This window comes from Tympanuchus pallidicinctus, unplaced genomic scaffold (genome assembly GCF_026119805.1).
Source record: "Tympanuchus pallidicinctus isolate F22 unplaced genomic scaffold, pur_lepc_1.0 scaffold7, whole genome shotgun sequence".
NCBI lineage: Eukaryota > Metazoa > Chordata > Aves > Galliformes > Phasianidae > Tympanuchus > Tympanuchus pallidicinctus.
The window spans coordinates 17395151-17417076 of NW_026294791.1; the positions used below are offsets into that span (position 1 = coordinate 17395151).

The 21926-nt window shown below is 38.3% G+C and overlaps 1 protein-coding gene across 7 annotated transcripts in view; it reads right to left on the reverse strand.

Annotated features, from left to right (window-relative positions):
* Nucleotides 1-21926, reverse strand: part of PLPPR5 (phospholipid phosphatase related 5) — a 165129-nt gene that overhangs the window by 8951 nt on the left and 134252 nt on the right. For all 7 annotated transcript variants that reach the window (XM_052665584.1, XM_052665583.1, XM_052665587.1 and 4 more), the window contains 4 exons: nt 12954-13086; nt 10390-10640; nt 2705-2881; nt 651-770 (listed from right to left, as the gene is read on the reverse strand). In XM_052665584.1, coding sequence (XP_052521544.1) covers nt 651-770; nt 2705-2881; nt 10390-10640; nt 12954-13086 — 681 coding nt within the window. The remainder of the gene's footprint in view (nt 1-650; nt 771-2704; nt 2882-10389; nt 10641-12953; nt 13087-21926) is intronic.

Genomic DNA, 21926 nt, shown 5'->3' on the forward strand with positions numbered 1-21926 from the left:
CAAAACATCAGTAGAAGTAGCTTAGACACATTTGGTTCAAAAAGACATGTTGGATTATCCTGAAAAGAAATCTTTCCCCCCAAGCAAATAAATAAAAAACCTACTGCTGGCAGCAATTTCAGTAAAAGACAACTTCTGCCCATTTCAAGTGACAAGCACAGACTAGGAAGTGGTTAAAAACATTTATTCTTACAATTGGTAGGAGAAAATGTCAGCAGTAACACCAATTTCAAAGAATGCCATAGAAACACACTTTTGGTAACCTAAAATGTTTAGGATTGTTTACTATCTTCAAGCATGGGTATAACAAAAGAGATTTTAATAAGTAATGATGGAAAGCGATTATAAATTAACACTGCTTTAAAACTTTGCTTGTAGTTCTAACTTTACTTCCGGTAAAAATGCCTGAAATGTTCTCTTTATTTGGATATTACCTTTTTTCAGTGACTGCTTGCTCTCAGTATTATTTAGACAGAACCTTGCCTAACACTTGCATCATCTTTGCAAAGCCATTTTTTTTTACTAGTAGAAACAAAACCAAAACATTTAATCACACAGCAGTAGTTACTCATGCCCAAGAGACTACTGCTAGCATGCTGAAGTACAAAATCATATTTTTTTATAACATTTTTAAGAAAGTGAGACATTACCTTTTCTAAAGGGCTTTCTACTCGAGGTATGCTGATCATGGGCATCTGGGCCAGATTATCCGTATGAGAATGTTCATGTTCTGGCTGACGTCCCCTGAAATTATTTACCACGCAAACAACCTAGAAGGGATTAGAAGACAAACAGAATTGCTAAGGAACAACTGAGCTTTGATCCTGACACCCACAATTAGGCGGAACTGACACTAGCTTTAGTCACTGCTTACAGCAAAAATATACAAATGTGAAGTGCATGTTTTATAGGAAACAATATGACAAAACAAAAGATTTTTAAGCAGTTTTTTCATACATCCATCGTCCAAGCACAAGAAAGCTCTCTTATCTAAAAGCAAATCCATTACCCAATCTAAACAATATAATACTAATCATCTTCAGTGTCATGAATCAATGCCACAGAAGCAGAGAATCAGGGGCTGGACAGGACCTCTAGAAATCATCCTGCAGGTTCCCTACAGCAGGTCACACAGGTAGGCATCCAGGCGGGTTTTGAATATCTCCAAAGAAAAAACTCCACAACCACTCCAGGCAACCTGTTCCAGTGCTCCATCACCTTCAGAGTAAAGACTTGTTTCAGTTTGGGTCCATTGTCCTCATCCTGTCACTAGGCAGCACCAGAAAGAGCCTGGCCCCATCCAATTGACTGCATCTTTTTGTTATTTATCAGCATTAATAAGATCCCCACTCAATTTTTTCTTTTGCAGGCTGAACAGCCCCAGGACTCAGTCTTTCCTTATAAGGGAATGATGTCCATGGTATGTATGAAATATGTGACAATCTTATGCTCCTAGAAAGGGCTAATGCCATGTAGGTTTTGACCAGCAAAGAATTTCTCAAGCAGAGTAAGAAAGGGAGGACAAGAAGGCAAGAATTGTGCCCAGGTTTGAACTAAACTAAACTTGCTCAGGCCAGCAGCAGTGTAGCAATGAGACTCACACAGGCATTTAGGAAAGTGGCATGCAATGTTCTTTTGCTTGGGGAGGGGAAGGGGGTTCTACTAATTAAGACATTCAACTAAGGCAGTTTTTTCCAATTATATTGTCTTTAAAACACAACTAAATTTGATGCCATTCTACTTAGAGAAGTTTATGCAGCACACACCAAAAAATATAAGAAAAAGTTCTGGAGCAGACTTCTCGTCTACTCTCTTTTCTTTCATGACTTTAGGGCAAAAAAATAATACAAAAACTTAAGAGCACACAACCAAACACTACACCAGGACACCAAGTGTGTTTTGCTTGTGTTTCCAAAGAGACTTAAAGCTGCCTTTGCATTTATCAGCTGAGTGAAAAAGTCCACCTCAGTCATCCCTGTGCAAGCTTGAGATTTAAGATCTTGAGATCCCAGAATCAATATCAAAAGTATTTTCACAGGGAAAAAAATCAGTTATTTTTAGTACTAATACAAGCTGCCAGGCAGAAAAACTTAGAGACAGTAAACAGCAACAACTACATTATGCTGCAGTTTTACACTGAAGTTATTGGTGAAGGTGATTAATACATTAGTGGCAGCCTCTGACACAGACACTGGTCATTAATAACTAGGATTACAGATTCAGTACTGGAACACGACTCCAGAAAAATGAGAAAACTAAACAAGAATTTTTGACTGGATAAAATGGAATTTCAATTTAAACTTGAATTACTATGAAAATAAATAAATAAATAAATCAGAGGGGGCTACTTTAAAGCCAGAAAATAAATGCTACTCATTCTTTGATCAGTGTAGGCATCCCTCTACTGCATGTAATGCTTTAAAATATTAATAGTTATTATTCTAAGAAATATGCACTTGTTTAATGTGGGGCTTAATGTAAAATAAATTAGTGGATGAAGCTCTACAGTTTGGTTTATAAGGGAATCAAAATAGACAATCTGATCAATTCTTTTTTGGATTCGACATTTCTGAGGAAACTGATAATTAAAAAAATAGAAACACCTCATGGACATTCGAAAAGTCAAGTCTACCAACATGGGTTAGGAGATATAAACTAATACATTGATATTTTTCAAAAAATAAAGTGACAAATACACACTTACCAAAAACACTGCTATAGATATTCCAATTATAAATCCTGCTATTACATCTGACCAGTGATTTCGATACTCTGCTACTCTGTTGATTCCAGTAAGGAAAGCCAAGCACATAAGGCCCAAACACAGAACAGGTTTTGCAAGCCTTGTTCCTCTGGCTTTTACCGTGCTGGTGATGTACATCTGAAAATCAGAAAAGAAGCAAGTTTAATACCAATGTATAATACTTCCCACTAACTGGTGAACAGAATATTAGAGAAATATTAGAGGTTTAAATAGATTATGTATCTTGGGGTTTGCATTTATTTATTTATTTGACAACCCTATCCTATCAACCTATTTATTTATGCAGAGATGTAAATAGAGGGACTAATTTTTCACTGCCTGGTGTTGGCAGTGATAGAAAAAACCCTGTCCTGACAGGGGCTCCATCAGAACCTTAGTTTTATTAGCAAATATCTTTCCTCCTCACATGTAGCTTCTCCATGTGATTAGCTTGAGGCTTACCAAATGTAGTGAAAAGTGAACTAGATGTCAATATCTGCTTTTAAAAATGAAATGTGGCTCTTTCAACAAGTGCTTGACCAATACGTCCCCATACTTCTCAGAGGCTATCTGAGGATATTTAGTACCAATTCCCCACAGTACCCAAAACCAATCCTACTGTAGGAGTTTTTTATACATCCTCCAAGAAACTGAGATCTCTACCTCTGCCCTGCTTGCAGTCTTATGGTCTACAAGTACTACTGGATTAAATGTAAAGCATGGAGGTGCAGCAGCTCTTCTGCCACACGGTTAGGTGCACAAGCTCTGACAGGCCAATGGAGGAAATGAATTTCAAAACTCTGAACTTCCATTCTCTTGTTTATATTCAATATTGACATTAAGGGTGCTTTAAAGTTCCACCCTGAAAAACAGCACTTCAACTAAATAGGCTTTTGAGGAAAATTAGTATTTACATTCCACAGCATCTGCAGCTAACCCACTGAAGTCCTTAAGCTTCATGTTTAGGTAAAGTACTATCGTTCTAAAAAATGAAGAACTGAAGTTTCTTCGTGAGGTTTCCCTTGAAACTTGAAACCATTTTGAGCTTGAAAGGTGAAACAGATGAGTCTGCACTAACTGGTAGCTCCTTGGTTAACAGGCAACCCTTTGTACTGTCTGAAATTTCACCTGAATTTGCTCAGCAACAAGTTATGCATTAGTGCAATAATTTAGTGAAGGATTAGCTACACTCACAGTAAATCAATCAAATGAAATGAAGGAAGCACCAGTCAGAGCATGCCTGCAAAGAACATCTGCCAGCTGTGTTGTTCAAAACACTAAAGAAATATTCGTGGCAGAAAGAAAGAATCACAGTGTAACCAGGTAACTTAAAATCACAGCAGCATACTGCAACACATCACCAGTGTACCTCATGCAATGAACACCTTTCCAATAGTGCCGACAGAGCAAGGTTTTAAAAAGAGAGATTAATTCTTTATTTCCAACACATATTTCTCCTGTCCTCTTACTAGCTCATTTAAGACACAGAATTTCTCCCATTGCTCTCCCATTGCTTTTACCTTTGCTCCTTACAGTTTAGCAAACTCTTCTCAGTGAGTTACATGGAATGCTGACAAGATGACTTCAAATCTCACTTCCACTGTTTTAGTCCACTTTTTTTTTTTTTCTTTCAAGCTACAGAGCAGCCTGTGCTGAGTTACTCAGCAGCTTTCTGTGCCAATGTCCTTCCAGATACTACCACCATTACACTCATTAATGCTATATGTTAGAACATCTGGTGCTCAATAAAGCATTTTGAATAGGCAGCAAGATCATCAAGTCTGACACACTGTTTGGGTGAAGGTGACTGTCAGTGGCAGTAGGCTATCCTGCATGAAATCCTGTTTTAGGGTAAGCAAAATCAAAATGAATATTGAGAAGGAAAAATCAACTGATAAGAAATTGTTAGTTTATTTCAGGCAGGTAGTAGCAATGTGTCTCAGTTATCTATAACAACTAGTCATCACCTAAGATGCTAAATTTTTATGAAGTTAAAATGCATTGCAATGCAAACACTAGTAATTGATTCTTCAATATTTCAGTCAAAATTGAACATTTTTAATACAAAACTAAACTGAAGAGTACTCTGCAGAAAATTCTTTGAACCATTTTTTAGAGTCAAGATCATCCTTCAAATCCTTATTTAAACAAAGCACTCAAAAAGCAGAAACAACTGCAGAAACTCCTGCTGCTGACTAACAAAGACTCCCGTGTGCCAAGTCCCTTCCTATACACATAGTCAAGATTGACATGTTCAGTTCATTATTAACAATAATCAGAGGGTTCTGACAGCATAGATTACTTTTTAATTTTTTCTTTAAAGAACAGCCATTGAGATATTAAGGACAGTATTCCACTAACGGGTCAAGAGAAGTACAGCAAAACTTCTGGAGAAATGTAGCCTATACTCTTGAAAAGCTCTGCATAAGAAACAGAATTCTGCAAGTCAGGACTTACAGACATCCATTTTTAAACTTACAGCTCAAGTACTATATTAATGCAGTCAGTTCAGTTGAAGTTCTGCACTGCATTGAAAATGAAATATAATAAAACAGTTTTCTTCTTGATTCTAGAGGAAAAGCAATGCACATACATGCACACATTCAGGAAGTCCCGGAGTCCCATCTTGGTTAGAGTGGAGCTAGTCATCAGGCTGGACACACCAACTAGGAGGAAGGTTAGTTTTCCTATCTGGTTCATTAGACTGAGTTCCCAGGGTATGGGGAGGAAGATGTCCTCCATGCTTGCTGTTTTGGTCCTCCATGAAGCAGATGGTCGGGGGAAACTGACAAAGGGACAAACCAGTCTGTTAGTGGGCAGAGAACAATGACTCATGAAGTGGCAAGTGGAAAGGAGACTGGTGCCTGTATACTGATTCCTCCCAGGCAGAGCTCCAAATATACATTTCCAAGTTTTGTTTTGCTTGTATAATTTAGTAGCAAGAAATGTAAGTCGTAACTTATACACCTTCCACCTTAGAAGTGCACAGATTTCAACATTCCTCATCATAGGTACAGGAAAAGAGATATTCAGAGATCAAAAAGATGAAAAAGTAGGAGGTGTAGTGGACTGCAGATTACAAGCAAGTTAAGTCTTTAGTCAGAATCCTGCCTGACATTGTAAAAGCTCTTCAGGTCCCTTGATTAGTAACTATTGGGTCAAATTATTACCAGAGCAAAGAACAGTCCTATTCTCATTTTATTTGAGCCATACTGCAACCAAAAATGCTCACTGATGATTTATTTGTTGTTCTTTTGAGGCTTTCTCCTTTTTCTTTCATATTCTTTGCAGTAACTATTGATAACATCAAGCAAACTTGGGTTTCAAAGTCAAGACTGTGGATTGGAAAAAGGAAAAAAAACTTTAAGAAACGCTGGAATTCACTGTAAATTGTCCCACAAAGAGTTTTTTACAGATGCAACTTGAAACAACTGGAGGAGACAGAGATTCACCAATGTATCAAGACCGTAAGATCATCAAACTATTACCAAGAACTGATTCAGGCTACAGAGGTTATTATCTTGAGCAACTGAATTGTTACAAAGAACTGACTGACAAGAAATCTCCAGTGGTCTTTAGGTAAATCTCTGGAACAAAATTTTAATGTTTATTTGCTATCCAATCCGAAGCAATCAATGCATCCATTAGATGAAGACCATTATATATACTGTACAATCAGTGTCAGTGGATACTTTTGCTCACTGAGACACAGACAGTGAAAAGAAAATCCCTGAAAAGCAGCCAAAAGAATTCTTTAATCTTTAACTTATTAAAACAAAAAACAAAAAAACAACAAAGCAAATTCTATACGATGATTCTCTCAAATCTCAACACTCAAAGCCTATCAAGAGAGACTCACCACGCCACTGTCACCTACCCACTGAGTGGAACCCATAAAGAAGCTTCAAGAACAAGGTCTTCACAGATTACACGAAACCTCAAGACACAAAGACCAGATCAAGGAGTGACACTAGGCAGTGGCATGTTACCAACACTGTGACCCAGAATGCCTTGATGTCTTTTCCCAGTGACTTAGAAACACACTGAACAGCAAGGGTGATACAGCAGCATGCTAGAAGATAGAACCTTGCCAAGCAGAAGATCAAGATCTCAACAAAAGCTCTGCATATAGGGAGGTATTATTTGTCAGCTGTATTTGCTAGCCCTGCCTGAGGTTGTAATTGCAGCCTGCACATCTAAGGACTATGTTAATTATCAAAACATAAAACCTTCTCCTCTATCATTACAAATCTAAAGCAAGTCTAAAATGTATCTGATAGAACCAAGTTCAAAAGCTGTGCTTCAGATAGGTCAGCTGTCAATTCTTCTTATCCAACGCAGCAAGAAAATGCAAAGTTTTGTATGATTAATTAGAATTTATTTTAAACTACAGCTAGCAATGAACAATCCCCTATATTTGTAACATCAAAGGACAACTGTTAGTCACTAGTCTCACATTGAATCCATGGGAATAGATTGACTACATCTTCACAGATCACTTTGAAATCCTACCAGTAGAAAGACTTGTGACTTCTCATTTCTGAGTGTTGGTTGTTGGGGAAAAGACAAACAAAACCATTCATGCAAATATATACACAATTTCATAAATTCAAAATGTATCTCTAATCATCCAGGCTATGTTAGCTTATGCATCTTGAAATGTAGCTTATACAGTTATATAAATTTAATGAATTTGGAGTATCTGCCTTAATATCCATGTCAGCAGATGCTGTACCAACTGAGAAACTGCAATGCTGATAAGAAGTGAACGCTGATTGCACTGAACTTAGTAATCCAACTCTAGCTCATTCACACACAAAGGAGACTTAAGATTAGCTGAATAATCAGCTAAGGAGATATCCAGATAACAGCCATTTTGGGTAGAGATTTTGAAACATATTTATGGTAGTTCATTTTGAAGTTTCAGGTATGCAAGGGATAAATTAACCTGCAAGTCTTAAGGAAATAAGTTATGAATCATTGGAAGCATTCACATTTGGATAGGGTAGAGAAAAAAACCTAAGCACATTGCTGCCATTTAACATTTCAGTTGTTAAGTCTTTCTTGATAGGTACTCAGAAAAGCAATGGAAGCAAATGCTAGAGAGGTCTAAATATTAGCAATATAATTGTTCGCAAAAGCCTGTACTTCCAGCGGGAAGGGAATTCAGAGTTACCATAGCAGCCACCCACTCACAAAAGAGGGGAGGAGTGAAAAAGGAAGGCTTAAGAACTTAGATGAAAAAGCTGTTGCTAACAAGATGCTGGGTGCATATCGCCTATTTGTATCTTTAAGCTGGTTTTGGTGTGTGCACAGCTGGCTGAAATGTCCAAGAAAGATTCTGTAAAAATCTCACCCTCTCACCCAAACATTTCTGTTAAACAAAATGAAAGCACACTTTGTATCAGAAATTATATGCTTATGAAGTACTAGCTGAGTAGTATATGAATGTCTTTATGTCCATGCTCTCAATAACTTTTGTACCAGTGTTCATACAAAGACTGGGCTACTGTTTAAACATTCTACTTCAGTGAATAATGATGAGAAAGTTGTTATTCAGAGCCAGCTTTCCCAATAAACATCATGACACTGCAAGGACATGACCCTAGATACTGGAACATTGCATTTCTCTGCCTGGTGTGTAACAAACAATATTTTTAGCAGCAACAGTGCAACGAGATTTGAAAAAAAAAAACAAAAAAAGACTGCCAATATTGCATCAAGGACCTTAATGTGTAGGCTAGCAGTCAGCAGATACATCACAGTAATTAGTTCTTCAGGCAGCCTACAAGAACAACTCATCAGTCCTGTCAGCAGTTTACAGTGCTTTAGTTAAATGATGACACTGTCATGCATCACAGTGATACACTAATGACACAGGATATATCCTTTTCTGCTGTTACTGAAAGACTATAAAGTCATGAAACAGATCACACCAGCTTCCAGTTTTGATGTTAACTGATTATTGATCACAGACTACATAAGTTTTGCATAAAGCACTGCAGCTGTAACAAAAGCCATGACACTAGGTATTAAGTCTTAGTAATTGCCTACTTGTTCCTTTTAAAATGTGTCAATACTGTTTTCCTTTCTGCTCTGCAGTGCTGAACAGTTGGCTTCCTTCAGTTTTCTGTGACTCATGGCAACAGTGGAAATCCAACTTTACAGATGGATGAGAAAAATAGGAACAATTAAAATGTAGAATGCTGAACATTTTCTAAAATAGTTTGCACCAAATTTGGATGTACAGTTCAGCAAAGCAAAGCCTCAAATATCTCCCAAATATTCCAAAAGATGATACTATTAGCAGTCTTACATTTACCACAAGTTAGAACAGAATACTATTGCTCGTCTCTAATTTGCAGCTAACACCTTCCTGAGCTAATTGTTAATCTAACAAGAAAGCATTGCCCACAAGGAACTTAAAGTAAATGCTACTATCAGGGATGCAGATTTTAAGCACAGGCACTGAAGCCATACCCAGAAGCGTGGCGTTGGTGCACTGCCACATATCAAGTATCAGCTTGCATGCATCAGTTTCCAGATCAAACAAAGATTAAAAATCAGCTCATTAAATATGTATGTTAAAAACTGATGAACACTCACATGTGTCTACATACATATGCAGACACACACACACCACTATTCACATACTGAAGGATTTGAAGGGCTGAATCCTGAAATTACCAGAGGCACACACTTGCCCTACTCCCCACTGACACCATGAGGGAAACCTTGGGCCCTTCCAGTGGGCTATAAAGACCTGTGGATGCAGGCCCAGGTCAACTGGAAGATTTCCATAAGGGTGCCCCAAGGAAATTTGGTGAAGAACACGTGCTGCTGCTTGCAGATGGAACAACCTGAACTCCAGACTAAGCTACCTGAGCAAGGTTCATTCCTACTGCTCTCACTTCTGAACTACCTCAGCAGCAGCTCTCATGCCACCCAGCAACAGCAGTTTATCCCAGCCCTACTCATCAGTCAGTGTGACAAAGAAGAGGGGGAAGAAAGGTTGGATTGTCTTGTAGCCCACTTAAATGAAGAATCAGAGCCAAACTCACTGCAAGAGAACTATAGTACCTATAGATATCAGTTCTGGTATCTGTGGATATATATGGTTCCTCAGGAAACTTGTAGAGATCAGACATTTGCATATACCCAGTCTTCTGCTTTACCCCACCAAAAAATACTGCCACATGCAATTCCACTAATTTGAACTGGGTTAAAACAGAGGAAGAGACTACTACCAGTTGGTTACAGACAATCCTTTCCCCCTTCCCTTTGCCACACAACAGAGCCTTCTCCTTCTCCCTGGAAACAGGGAAAAATAAACTGAAAACCTGGTTATCCTAAGTTTATAACCATTCCTGAACAATTTATCCTCTCTCAGCATGGCCCTAAACTTTTTTTTTTATTATTTAAGCTTTTAAGGCTTACTACATCTGCAAAGGTAAGTACACATGTAATTGTCAGAATTAAGTCCAATGAACCAAATTCTCAAAGCTTTCACAGTAACACATAGAAGGATTATATACATAAAATTGGTCAATAGCTGTCTTACCTTCCCTCCATTCTTCCCCTTCCAAATAGTTTGAGTCAATATTCTCTCAAAAATACAGTGGTATTAAACAGTACAATATACTTACAGCCAGATACATAGCTGCATATATGCTTAGAGCTGCTTCTTTGGATGGGAATGTCTTTCTGGCTTTCATGATAAGGTCTGGGTTTCCAGTACAGGCATGTGCACTACTGATGAATTGTGTGTACTGTTTACATCCAAGTGCTGTATAGTTGGGTTTACAAAGTGCAAGAAAATGTGGTGCAAGATTCCCTGTTACTACTTGTCCAGCATTTACAAAGATGTCCGTAGCAAACAGTCCAAACGCGTAAATTCCTAAAGAGGGAAACAAAGAGTTAAAATTCCCGACAATTTCAGTCCAGGACAACATATTATAATATTTATCACAGTAATAAATCAGCTCCCTTCATTTAAGAATGTGAGCAATCCTCAAGCACAAGACAAGACTATACCCTAAGGAACCTTGATGATTTTGGAGATGATATCTTCCTATCCAATGGCAGAAGCAACACTGCAGTGTACCCACACTCTTGATTCTGTCTCCATTCTTCAGAGGAGTACACTCATCTTTCGTGAAAAAGCCTGCTTTCTTGGTCCCCTAGCCATGCATGCCCAGCTATCTGGGGCAGTTAGCCAAACATCTAGCCTTTGTCCATGTTCACCTAACAGAAATAACAGAGGCAAATTCTCCACCCTATAGCCCTGTTTCAAAGCCAGAGAAGTCAAGCACACTGAATGGTGAAGTAACTTGAAAAGTCATTGCACATACCGGACAAACATTTTCCTTTCTCTCTCAGCTGTAAGTTTGAGTACTGAATAATTTAATATTGCCATGCACAAGTTGTCTTTATCTGTCTGCTACTGGGTGCATCTCTATGCACATGTTAATCATAATATCAACACAGTGAGTTAAAGATCATTATATTCAAGAAGCTACTTATACTAACACCCTTTTTTTTATGAGACATATCAGCAAAGCATTAAGCATGTGCTTTTGTTCATAAGAATAAAAATGCATTTATCTGATTAGTGGAAAAAGAAAGCAAAATTAGATACATCCTATTTTGATGTCTCTTTCTATTTTTTTGGAAGCAGAAAGCAAACTCTGGAAGAAAATACAACCACAGCAACCACCATGACTGGGAAGCCAAATCAGCAGACACATTCAAACTCCACCTTAGCTACAGGATTCCTGGATTCCATAGGCACATCAGTTTACCTTTTCCCTAGTTCAACTCTACAGCTAGCTGTGAGTATAATGTGAATTCTGTCAGCTCCCAATTCCTGTATCACCATGAGGATGAGGACATTAATGGATGCACACCACAGCAGATGTGATACTGCAGAAGCACGTGCATCTTTCAAGGCCAGTTTTTTTCCCTCTGCAAAGCTGGAGGCCCAAGAATGGTTCCTGGGATTCTGTCTGGTCAGCAATGTCACACTGGTTGATTCACCATAAGTAGCTCGACAGTAATGAGCACTGGCCTGTACCCAGCCCAGGTGCTGTGCAGGATGGCCCTCCAGCAAGCCCCAAAGTGTATGCAGACCCACAACAGGCAGCCACGTCAGTTCCGTGAGAGTAACATGAAGCAACACCTTGGCTGGTGCAACAGTGCAAAAGCCCTACTCATCCCTGCTCCACCCTAGCTTCACTTCTGTGAGCAAGGAGAGCCCACCAGGTGGACTCTGGCCACACACAAGCCCTGTACAGAGAAATAGGAGCAGGAGGAGCTCCTCAGTATGACTGCCCACATAACTCCAGCTCTATGCAGGGCAGTTTCCCACTCAGTGACTCCAGAACTCCCGTGTGACAGTAAGCTACTGCACTGGCAGACAGCATCATGGCTATGGCACACGCACAGCACACACAGACCCAGCTGCAGCCCTCCCTCCCCTGCACGGGGGCACACGGGATGAGCTGCCCTGCAGCTTTGCTCCCCAGCTGCTGCCCTCAGATACAGCCAACAGGGAGAAACACACAGCAGACAAACGGAGTCTGGCTGCGACATCCTTGCACATACTAAAAAGCAGCATCTGTGAGTATTTAGCAGACATTCTGAGAGGTGGTACTTCCCCCTCTGAAATACATTTACTATGAAATAAGTAGAAAGCACAACATCTCAAATTTAGTGAAGTCAGGGGAGGTGGGTTTTACAGCTGACCTCAGTGGTTTTCATACAGTTATCTATTATAGATTATAATACATGCTCCAGGCTAAGAAAGTACCTAAACTAAGCAGGCTTTGAAAACACACAATTATACACTGATGTCCTCAGCTTTGGCTGCTGTATGTGTGCACAGCCAAAAGAGAACTGTTAACCATATATTTGGTGTAAAGATACTTCCCCTCTCCATCTCCCACTAGTCAAGGCCTGCTGGTTGGTTTTTTTTTTTCCCCCTCTCTTGTGATCCCAAGTTTTTCTGTTCTTAGTACTGTTTCTGCAAAGTGATTTTTGTTTCTTCCAAGACATTTAATTTGTTTTCCAAAAGGAAAGAATTCATAGCACCCAAGTTAGGACTTTACATGAAACATTGTAGTGTTATCTGAATAGTTTCTCCAGGTCAAACTTAAGACATATTTAATCACTTTCAGCATTCAGAAAATGAAAACATTAATTTTGCTCATACCAAGGAATCTGATGGTTCTGCGCACCAGTGGATTTATATAACAACAGTCTCCAGTTAATATTGTTTTTTCTTGATTTTCAAAATCCTTTGTAGCTAACTGTAGACAAAAAACTGCGGTTTCTCCAACGATAATCTTAGGGGGAGGAGAAAAAGGGGAGAGAAATAGTACATCAGATTACAGTAAATAAAATATACTAACATTACAGAGTTTTCTATCTCATCCTTAAGATGAGATAGAACAAAACAAAACAAAAGACAACGTAAGTGAACCAAGTTCTGTATGATAATCTTCTTATGAGGCAAATAGGTCATATGACCCTCTTTACTTTATTTGCACTAAGAGAGCTTGAAATCAACATAACATAGCCTAGTTTTCAGGATGAGAAGAAAAACAAAGAAAGGTATTAGTTCAAGAAAAACAAACTGCATAACACACAGGATGGGAATGAAAGTAAGGGCCAATCCTGGAAGATGCTCAGCACTTCCCCTCATAGCTCTCACTGACATTCAGCATTTCACAGAGGTGGACTCTAGATTTTGGAACACAGAGAAAACATTCACAGCAGAGCTCTAGCCCACGCTGAAGGAATGGTTTGCCAGAAAGTACTCTACAGGGTTTGATTCATAGTTTGCTAACTAAATTTATTAAGTCTGACTTTAATTATTTTGTCTATAGCTCATACATTTTACACTTAGGGAAAATTAAAAGGGCTCACAAATAAGAAAACAAAAATGTAGATAGTGAAGGTAAAATATTCCCTATAAGACATGTATTTACCTGTGGAAGAAAATGTGACTCCTAATTTACTTACGACAGTTATTCTATTCAGCTCTAATACCAACTACAAAATGTAAACATGTATTAAGTCAATGATGTTGAAGCTTTAGTGCAAGTAGAACATGTATGATTGAAAGTGGCATAGAAGAATCACTATATTTCAACATTCATTCACTGCAGAACTTAAAAGAAAGGTATTTTCTCTCTTCTATATGAAAGGTAGCAAATATTATTGATACGTAAGGTACGTAACACTTGGATAATCAGGAATGACAACCAGCAAATTAAATTCTTGAACAAACTCAAGAAATTACACAAACTCAAGAAATATTGTTGTCAAATCAGACAACCACCTACGTCTTCCTAAACTTTTTACTAAAAAGAAATTATAAACTTTGCCATGTATTACTACAGATCTGAACAGTTCTACACACAGCACCGCACAAAACAAAGAACACACAGTAAAACAGTTTAAAGAAAATGGCTTCAGCTCATATACACATTTTGTTGTCAACAAGAAGAATGCAAATTAATGGCCTGACTTAAATATTATTAGGTCTATACAGATGATTTTCAGCTAAATTATGACATACAGAGCAAGGAAGTGTTTCCCATAAATAATGTGGCACAAATAACAAAATAATTCTGCAGTTATGTGTAACGGGCAAAATTCAGTTTGTCACAAAAACACTCATCTATTTCTTTAGACTGGTTTCAGATCACTGTGGCCTCTTTACACAAAACAGAAATGTGAGCAGCTGATCCAATAAGTAAAACCACTTTACTACAATGAAAGAAAATTTTCAGTATACTGAAGTACAATTCCTTCATCTGTAATTAACGAACTCTCAGTATGCTTATGAAACATCACCTAATCTTGAATTCAAGTTTATCAAAGTTGTGACAAGAATAAGGAGTCAGCTCGATGACTCCCACAGGTCTCATGAGAAATGCAACAAAACAAAACTAAAAAACAATTCTAATGCAATTTATAAAGATGAGGAATACTTAGGTTTTTCTGGTGAGTCACACTAACTCCATTCTTTCTTCTGGAATAATTAAACATCCAGGCCTAGGTAACCCGAACATTCTGTATTTATCTGATTTTTTTTTTTTTTCCCAAATCTAATAATTTCAGTAAAATTACTGCATATTTCCAGACTCGAGGAAAAAGCAGAATCCAGCAAATATATGTGATTTGTAAGGGCTGCTCCAAAGCTAATGTCTCCTATTTTATTATGTTGGACCACAAAATCATAGGCAGAAGTTGGTGGGATGGCTTCAAAGATGGAATCTTCCCACCAATATTCTACATTTTGTTGTCATGTGACAGATGACAACACAGGGGTAGAGTTGGAACATGAAGCAAAGCTGTGCCACTGAATTCCTCCATGCAGAAAAAATGGCCATCACCGTTCATGTATGCCTGTTGAACATTTACAGAGATCAAACAGTAAATGTGAGCACAGTGAAGCAGTGGGTGCTGCGTTTCAGCAGTGGCAACAGTGATGTGAAAGATGAGCTGTGTTCCAGATGGCCATGCACAGCTGTCACACCATTAAATGAAGAGCATCTCAATCAGTTCATCTGGGCAAATCAGAGGATTACAGCCAGGCAACCGTGTACAGAGCTAAATATCAGTTTTAATGCGTTGGAAACAATGGAGGAAACATTGGAATATCACAAATGCTCACAAAGGAACAGAAAGAACACAGTATGCAAATAGGTCAGGACCTATTGAACCAACATCAGGCTGAAGGTGACAGTTTCCTGGATTGCATCATTTCCAGCAACAAGACGTGGTGTCACCATGAGCTGGAGTTAAAATGGCAGTTCTATGGAGTGGTAAATATGGATTCCCCATCAAAGTTCAAGACGCAGCCCTCAGTGGATAAAGTGATGTGCACTGCCTTTTGGAATGGGAAAGGCGTGATCTGTCTGGATTTTCTGTAACCCTGACAAACAATTAACTCTGCTACATCGCAACACTGACTAAGCTGAAGACTCAACATTCCAGAGTCAGGCCAGAGAAGAAGACAACTCATCTCTTGTGACTTAATGCCAGGCCCCATAACAGTTTGAAGAACGTGGAGTACATCATCAATCGATTGTCTTACCATACTCACTGTATAGTCTCAAATTGGCACCTTTTGACTTCATCAGTTTGGGCTGATGAAAGACAGACTGTGGGAAAGATTTTCCTAACAATGAAGCTGTCACAAAAGCTGTTCAAACAGAGTCACCTCTGCTGGTGCAGATTAGTAAATGGTAGCAACTGTGTTGAAAAAATAGGGTTTTGTAGCTGAGAATTTGCTCTATTAAACAGCATTGTGGTGCTCTTTGCATCTATTGTATTTGCCATGGAAATAAATGAGGCATTAATTTTGGAATGACCTACGTTCAAATGCTCAATCTCTTGCAAGAACATAAACAGAAAATACTCCAGCAAGCTGAACTATCCAGCCTTGGGAAGACTCCCTGAACCTGCTGATCACAAACAAAGGCTTTTATTTCTGGCTTCCATAGAAGCTGGGATAGCAAATAAGACAGCTGCTCATTTGGTTATACAAAAGGAGACCTTCCCTTCCAGTACCTTGCCTTCATCAGCTTCATCTGGGCCCTTGCCGCTAGCAACCATTTCTACTTGTTACATTCCCCACTTTTGATGATGACCTGGATGAGGAAAACCCACTACTCCAAAAATTGCAGGGAGCAGCATTCACATTCTCACCTGAATGAAAATGCTCTTAGAGTGGGTACATTGGTGCAAGGGTCAGAACGATGAAGAATTCAGCAGTGACTAAATATTTGATATAATGGGCTAGTGCTCTATCCTCAGAAGTAATGTGAGTTGGACACGCCGCTGAGCACAACAGGCATTTATCTTTATGCTTCTGTGGTTTTCTTTTGATAGAATCCTTCTGGAATTTGGCAATAAATACAGATTCTGTGTTTTTCTGTACTGGCAGCTCAGAAAAGCAATTCTCCCTTCCTCCATCCTTCTGCACAAGTGCTGCTCATCTCAGTAATCAGCCTAATGATATTTCAGAAATGGAAGGAAAATCTTCAGCTTCCGTAGGTCCAAAGGGACCTTTCTCCTCCTTCTCTCCAGCATCATTTTTCTCAATAGCATAAAGAAAAGGAACAGCTCTCTCATTCTTGCATTTTACCAAGACTTGTATACCTGGTATATTTCAGGAGAGAATAATTTCTGTATCTTGACTGCAGAGATCATCACTGTCCCTTGCATTCCATGTGTGAGTAACAACAAGTAAACAAATGGCATTTAAGGCAACAGAATTACTTGTGTGTTTTTTCATTAAGTCTTTCCCCTGAACAGTAACAATACAAAATGCAGTACTGGATATGTACTGAAACAGGCTGCCCAAAGTGGCTGTAGAATCTCCTTCTCTGGGGGGATATTCAAACCCTACCCAGATGCTTTTCTGTGCAACTACTCTAGAGAACCTGCTTTAGCAGGGAGTTGGACTAGATGACCTGCAGGGGTCCCTTCCAACCCCTATGATTCTATACATATGTTTATACAAATAATTTTCCCAGTCCTTAGATAAAAATGCAGTGTACACAGCTGCTACAAAAACAACAACAACAAAAACAAAAAACCAAAACAACAACAACAAAACATCAAGATAAGAAGGACCATAATGGGCACTGGTCTAAACGCTGATAGGCAGAGGCCACGTCCCGATCCTACTGCAGCTTCACTGTGTGACTGTGGAGAACACCTTTAGACTCGGTTCACAGTATGAAGAGTAATAGAAAGAATACAAATCATCCTAGATGAAGATACTTAAAATTAACATATGCTACATTAGTAGCATTCAGATTATCCTCTCTTTTTACGGAAGCGTGGAAAATAAGAGCTACGCAGAGACCAACCAGAAAATCTAAAATATGGGCAAAGTTCTCCTAATCATCTCCATGGCAATCATACCCATTCTGTGATGTGCCAATCCTTTCAACAGACAGGAATTCAGTCTGGAAGGAATGAGGTCTGATATCTAAAAGTAATACTTCTTTCACCTCCGGCTCCTGATTAATTAACTTATTAACTGATTTTTTCCATGATGATTTTGGATTAGCAGTATTTGTCCCTTTTCTTGTTTACTGCATAGGATGCTTGCAGCATTTAGCACACATTTCTACACCGATTTCTTCCTCCCAAATACGTTCATATTTTTTCTGTATTAGTTATTTTTAATCCAGGCAAACTGTTCCCAGTTTTAGCACTGCATGTCAATTTAAAAATCTGATTTCTCCTTCCCAAAATCATCCTTCCAATATAGTCTTAACTTGGTTCTACACATCCCAAGCTTGCTCAACGTGAAATGTCAAGCCTGACTCATTCCAAACATTAGAGCTACAGCAGCTCTGACCTTGTTGATTTTCCACTAAACTGACTCCATAAAAACCTTTCCTATATCACATATTGTTTATAACAGTATCTACCTATGCAAATTAATGACCTCCAATCAGCACTAATAAGATACTAATGAGTTTTATTTTATGGATTACTCTCTCATATATGGCATAACTTTCTATGAAACCCCAAGGTTCAAATTAGGATTAAATATGCATTTGATGACAAGATATTTGGAGACATATTAAATTACTTAAACAAGAAAGCTTGAAACAAGGTTGATAACAGTGACCACTTTTAATTGGGATTAGGACAGAAATTTATGTGTACATATTCATTGGCATTTCCTGCTAACATCTGCTTTAGAATCTACAATTATTCATCAGATATTTAATGCAGGCCAGGGAACGTGGTAGAATACACGGTTCACTTTCTGCCAACTCTCAGGGTTGCACCGTAGCTACAGCAACCGCTCAGATAAGATGAGTAACACTGAAAAGCAGTTATTGCATTATAAAGACTACTAAATATTCATCCATGTTTTGATGTGTTTGAGTTGAGAACTGTTGACAATATTGTACATTCTAATTTCTCTTCTCACTTCCTTTTTTCACGCATTGTATTTCACTCATTCAGGCAAGACTCAATCCCCAACCAAGGCTTCTGTGAGACCATCTGCAAGAAATAGCATGACGAGGTTTTCTCCATAATGAGAATGGGCATCTCACTCAGCCCACAGATCCTCCTTTTGATCTAAAACAAACTTCCCCACACCACCTTCGCAAAAGGGAAAAGGGAAGTTGGAAATCCAAACTGAAACAATACAAACTGACAGTTATCTCTGGATCTCTACACAAATTGTTATCATTTAAATTGCATGATCTTCCCATTATTTCACTTATGAGATTTCCACTTGAAAAGTTGGGGTGAGATTTTTTCAAAAATACAACTTTAATAGGGTTTCTTGCTCCTGTTCATTATCCTTTCTTCTTACCATTTAGCAATATGCCACACAACATAGTGGTCTCTAGAGTTTGGAACATCAAGCCACATAAAACCTTGATCATCAAATAAGCTCCACTCCCCTCTCTAAGCTAAAATTCCTGTGAGGTGACAGCCCTGGCAAGAAAAAGCAGCAACAGTATTTCTAGCAGTAGCAATTTCAAGTTAATTATGCAGAGCTTTCCCTTGAGGCCATTTTCTTTGTATTTTTCTTGTTCTCATTTCTTCTTGCTTCCTTAAACTGACAGTAAATGCCTGGGTTGATTTCCACAGGAGCACATTTTCTGCAGTAAAAAATGACCAGTAGTTTTGAAGAAAATGAAATAATAAATCTTAGATAAGTCTGCCTGCTATTGATTAAATACAAAACATCCCTCTTGCATTTAGCATGATGGTGTAGTACCATATTGCAAAGCAACTTCTGCAGATATAGGGAAAAGGTATGGGGCAAACACTGCTTTTGTAGAGAAAAAATGGTGTGGGTAACAGCAATTCTTTTTCCAGTAAATTTTGTTTTAAAACAATATGCCCTTCATTTTTTTAATATTTTTTTTTAAAAGAAGAGTATCAAAATTTTAATATGGTTTTCAGCATTCATGGCCATTTACAAAAGAAAAATATCAGTATGCCTAGTGGTCCAATAAACTGGGGAGCTTCAAGGTAAGCCTGGGAGCACGCAACCACAGAGACCTCGCCAGCTTCATCACTCACTTCTCAGCGTCTCCATTCATTATTTTACTGTATAACAGAAAAAATTGAATATGTAACTATAGTGTCTCTAAAGCATCCTTTTTTCCCCCTTTCTTTTTTTCCCTAACTGAGCAATTGATTGTATATTTAAATCTCTCCTCCTCTAGAGTATGCATGCGTCATCTGGCAGGCAGCGCCTGCATGTCAGCACCGTCACCGTCGCTGGAATCATACACACAGCACCGTGCAAAGCTTGGTTATGTAAGAGATCTTTCTGAGAAACAGTCACCAAACACCGCTGAGTGAGCAGCCTTGTGCCTCCGCATAGAAGGCCCAGCTCGGCTATGCTGGGGATGCTGCAGCAAGGAAAGCAAGTAGCACCAGGAGAGTGACAGCACTGCCTGCATCCCCTGCTCTCATCTGAGTGCCTTCTGTCGCTGGGACATAAACAGTGATCAGATGCTCTCTCCTGCAGTTCTCAAGAGGATTGGACGTGGCCAGGAAGTAGGAAAGCTCAGTAGTGGTAACACAGCAGTTGGAGAGCCAACTGTCTGGCACCTGGCTCCAGAACTAACTTACCACAGGCATGGTTTCACAGTACTGAGACAATTCCTTCAAGAACACATCCTAAATGGTAGCAGATAACAGACTTAGGTGAGAATTGTTCTATTCCCCACATGACAAAGCTTTTCTATTTAAAAATAAAAAACATCCATAAAAGCATGGATAATTTAGAGAAAATCATTCACATCTAAAATTTTGATCTGAAAACACTGATGGAGAAAGGAATGAATTCAAAACTGCCTTCTAAAAACAAATAGAGCAAGTAAGTAGTTATTTCAAAAAGTAATTATTTCAGGCTGAAATACTCCAGATAAACTTATATAAAACTTAAATGACTTCCTCATCTAAGTTCACATCTTCTTTTTGTAAACAAACAAACAAACAAAAAACCTGAAGGAGCAATTATCCAAACTTTCCAAGCTCCATACTTCCTTTAACTGACACAGTTAGGAAAATGACTTTTAATCTGATAAAAAAACCAATTAATTTCAGTTTCTGGATCTACAAATGGTTACTAGAAAAAAGTTGTTAGTACATGTAATTATTTCATTTGGGATTTTAAACGGCAGCTTTATGTCAAATTTTTCCACATTTTTTTTTTCCCGAGTGCTTTGCTTCAACATTTAATATGTAATATTTGTAAAGGAAAAACAAAAGTGTTCAAAATCCAACCAATTCTCCTCATTATGAGAATATAAATTCCATGCAGCATCGCTGTAATGTTTTCAGCCCTGAACTAACTGCAGAAATAATATCTTCTATTCAACTTTAAGTGAAATATGAAAAAAAAACCTGTAGCTCCTTATGGCATGGTCTTGGTAAACCACTCTCACTGTCTTGATATCCAAAAAAAAACAATTAAAAAAAGTTTTTTTTCATCTTGAAAGAAGTTTGTTTCTTAATCCATCTTTGCACATTGAGGACATTATTCCAAGGTGAACACAATACTAATGGCAACAATCTCATACCAATGATCATTTCCAGCAGCTATGTTCCTTCTTGCTATAAAGCCTAGGTGGTCTACACAACTACGGTTTCCTATTCAGAATGAACATCCAACGCAAAATTCAACATAAATGCTCTTTCATCTCCATTTGAATGAAAACTGATCACGTAAAAAGGCATCTCTTAAAGATTCTGGTCACAGACTGGTGGTTTTACAGTCAGTATATGACTAAAGCCAACTGTTCTCAGAGGCTCAGAGGAAGGAGACCATCTGAATTTTCTGCTTTTCACACTGTCTTTCTACTCAAGGCCAGCTACACCATACAGATGTTATTCTGAGACCAGCTCAAGGAAATCCATTTTCACTGAAATTGGATAGACATCAAGCAACTGAAACTAAAGGACCAACTATCCTATCAACATAAGCACTCTAGTGTTTTAATATACTTATGATGCAAACAGGCTGTTTGTATGAGTAATACATGTAAGATTCCACAAAAATTGTATTCTGGTTTACTGTGACAAAATACACATCTGCAAGAAATATATCTGTAATTGTTCTCGACTTCTCTGTTACTGTCCATTACCACTTGACCTATAATGATAAATTCAA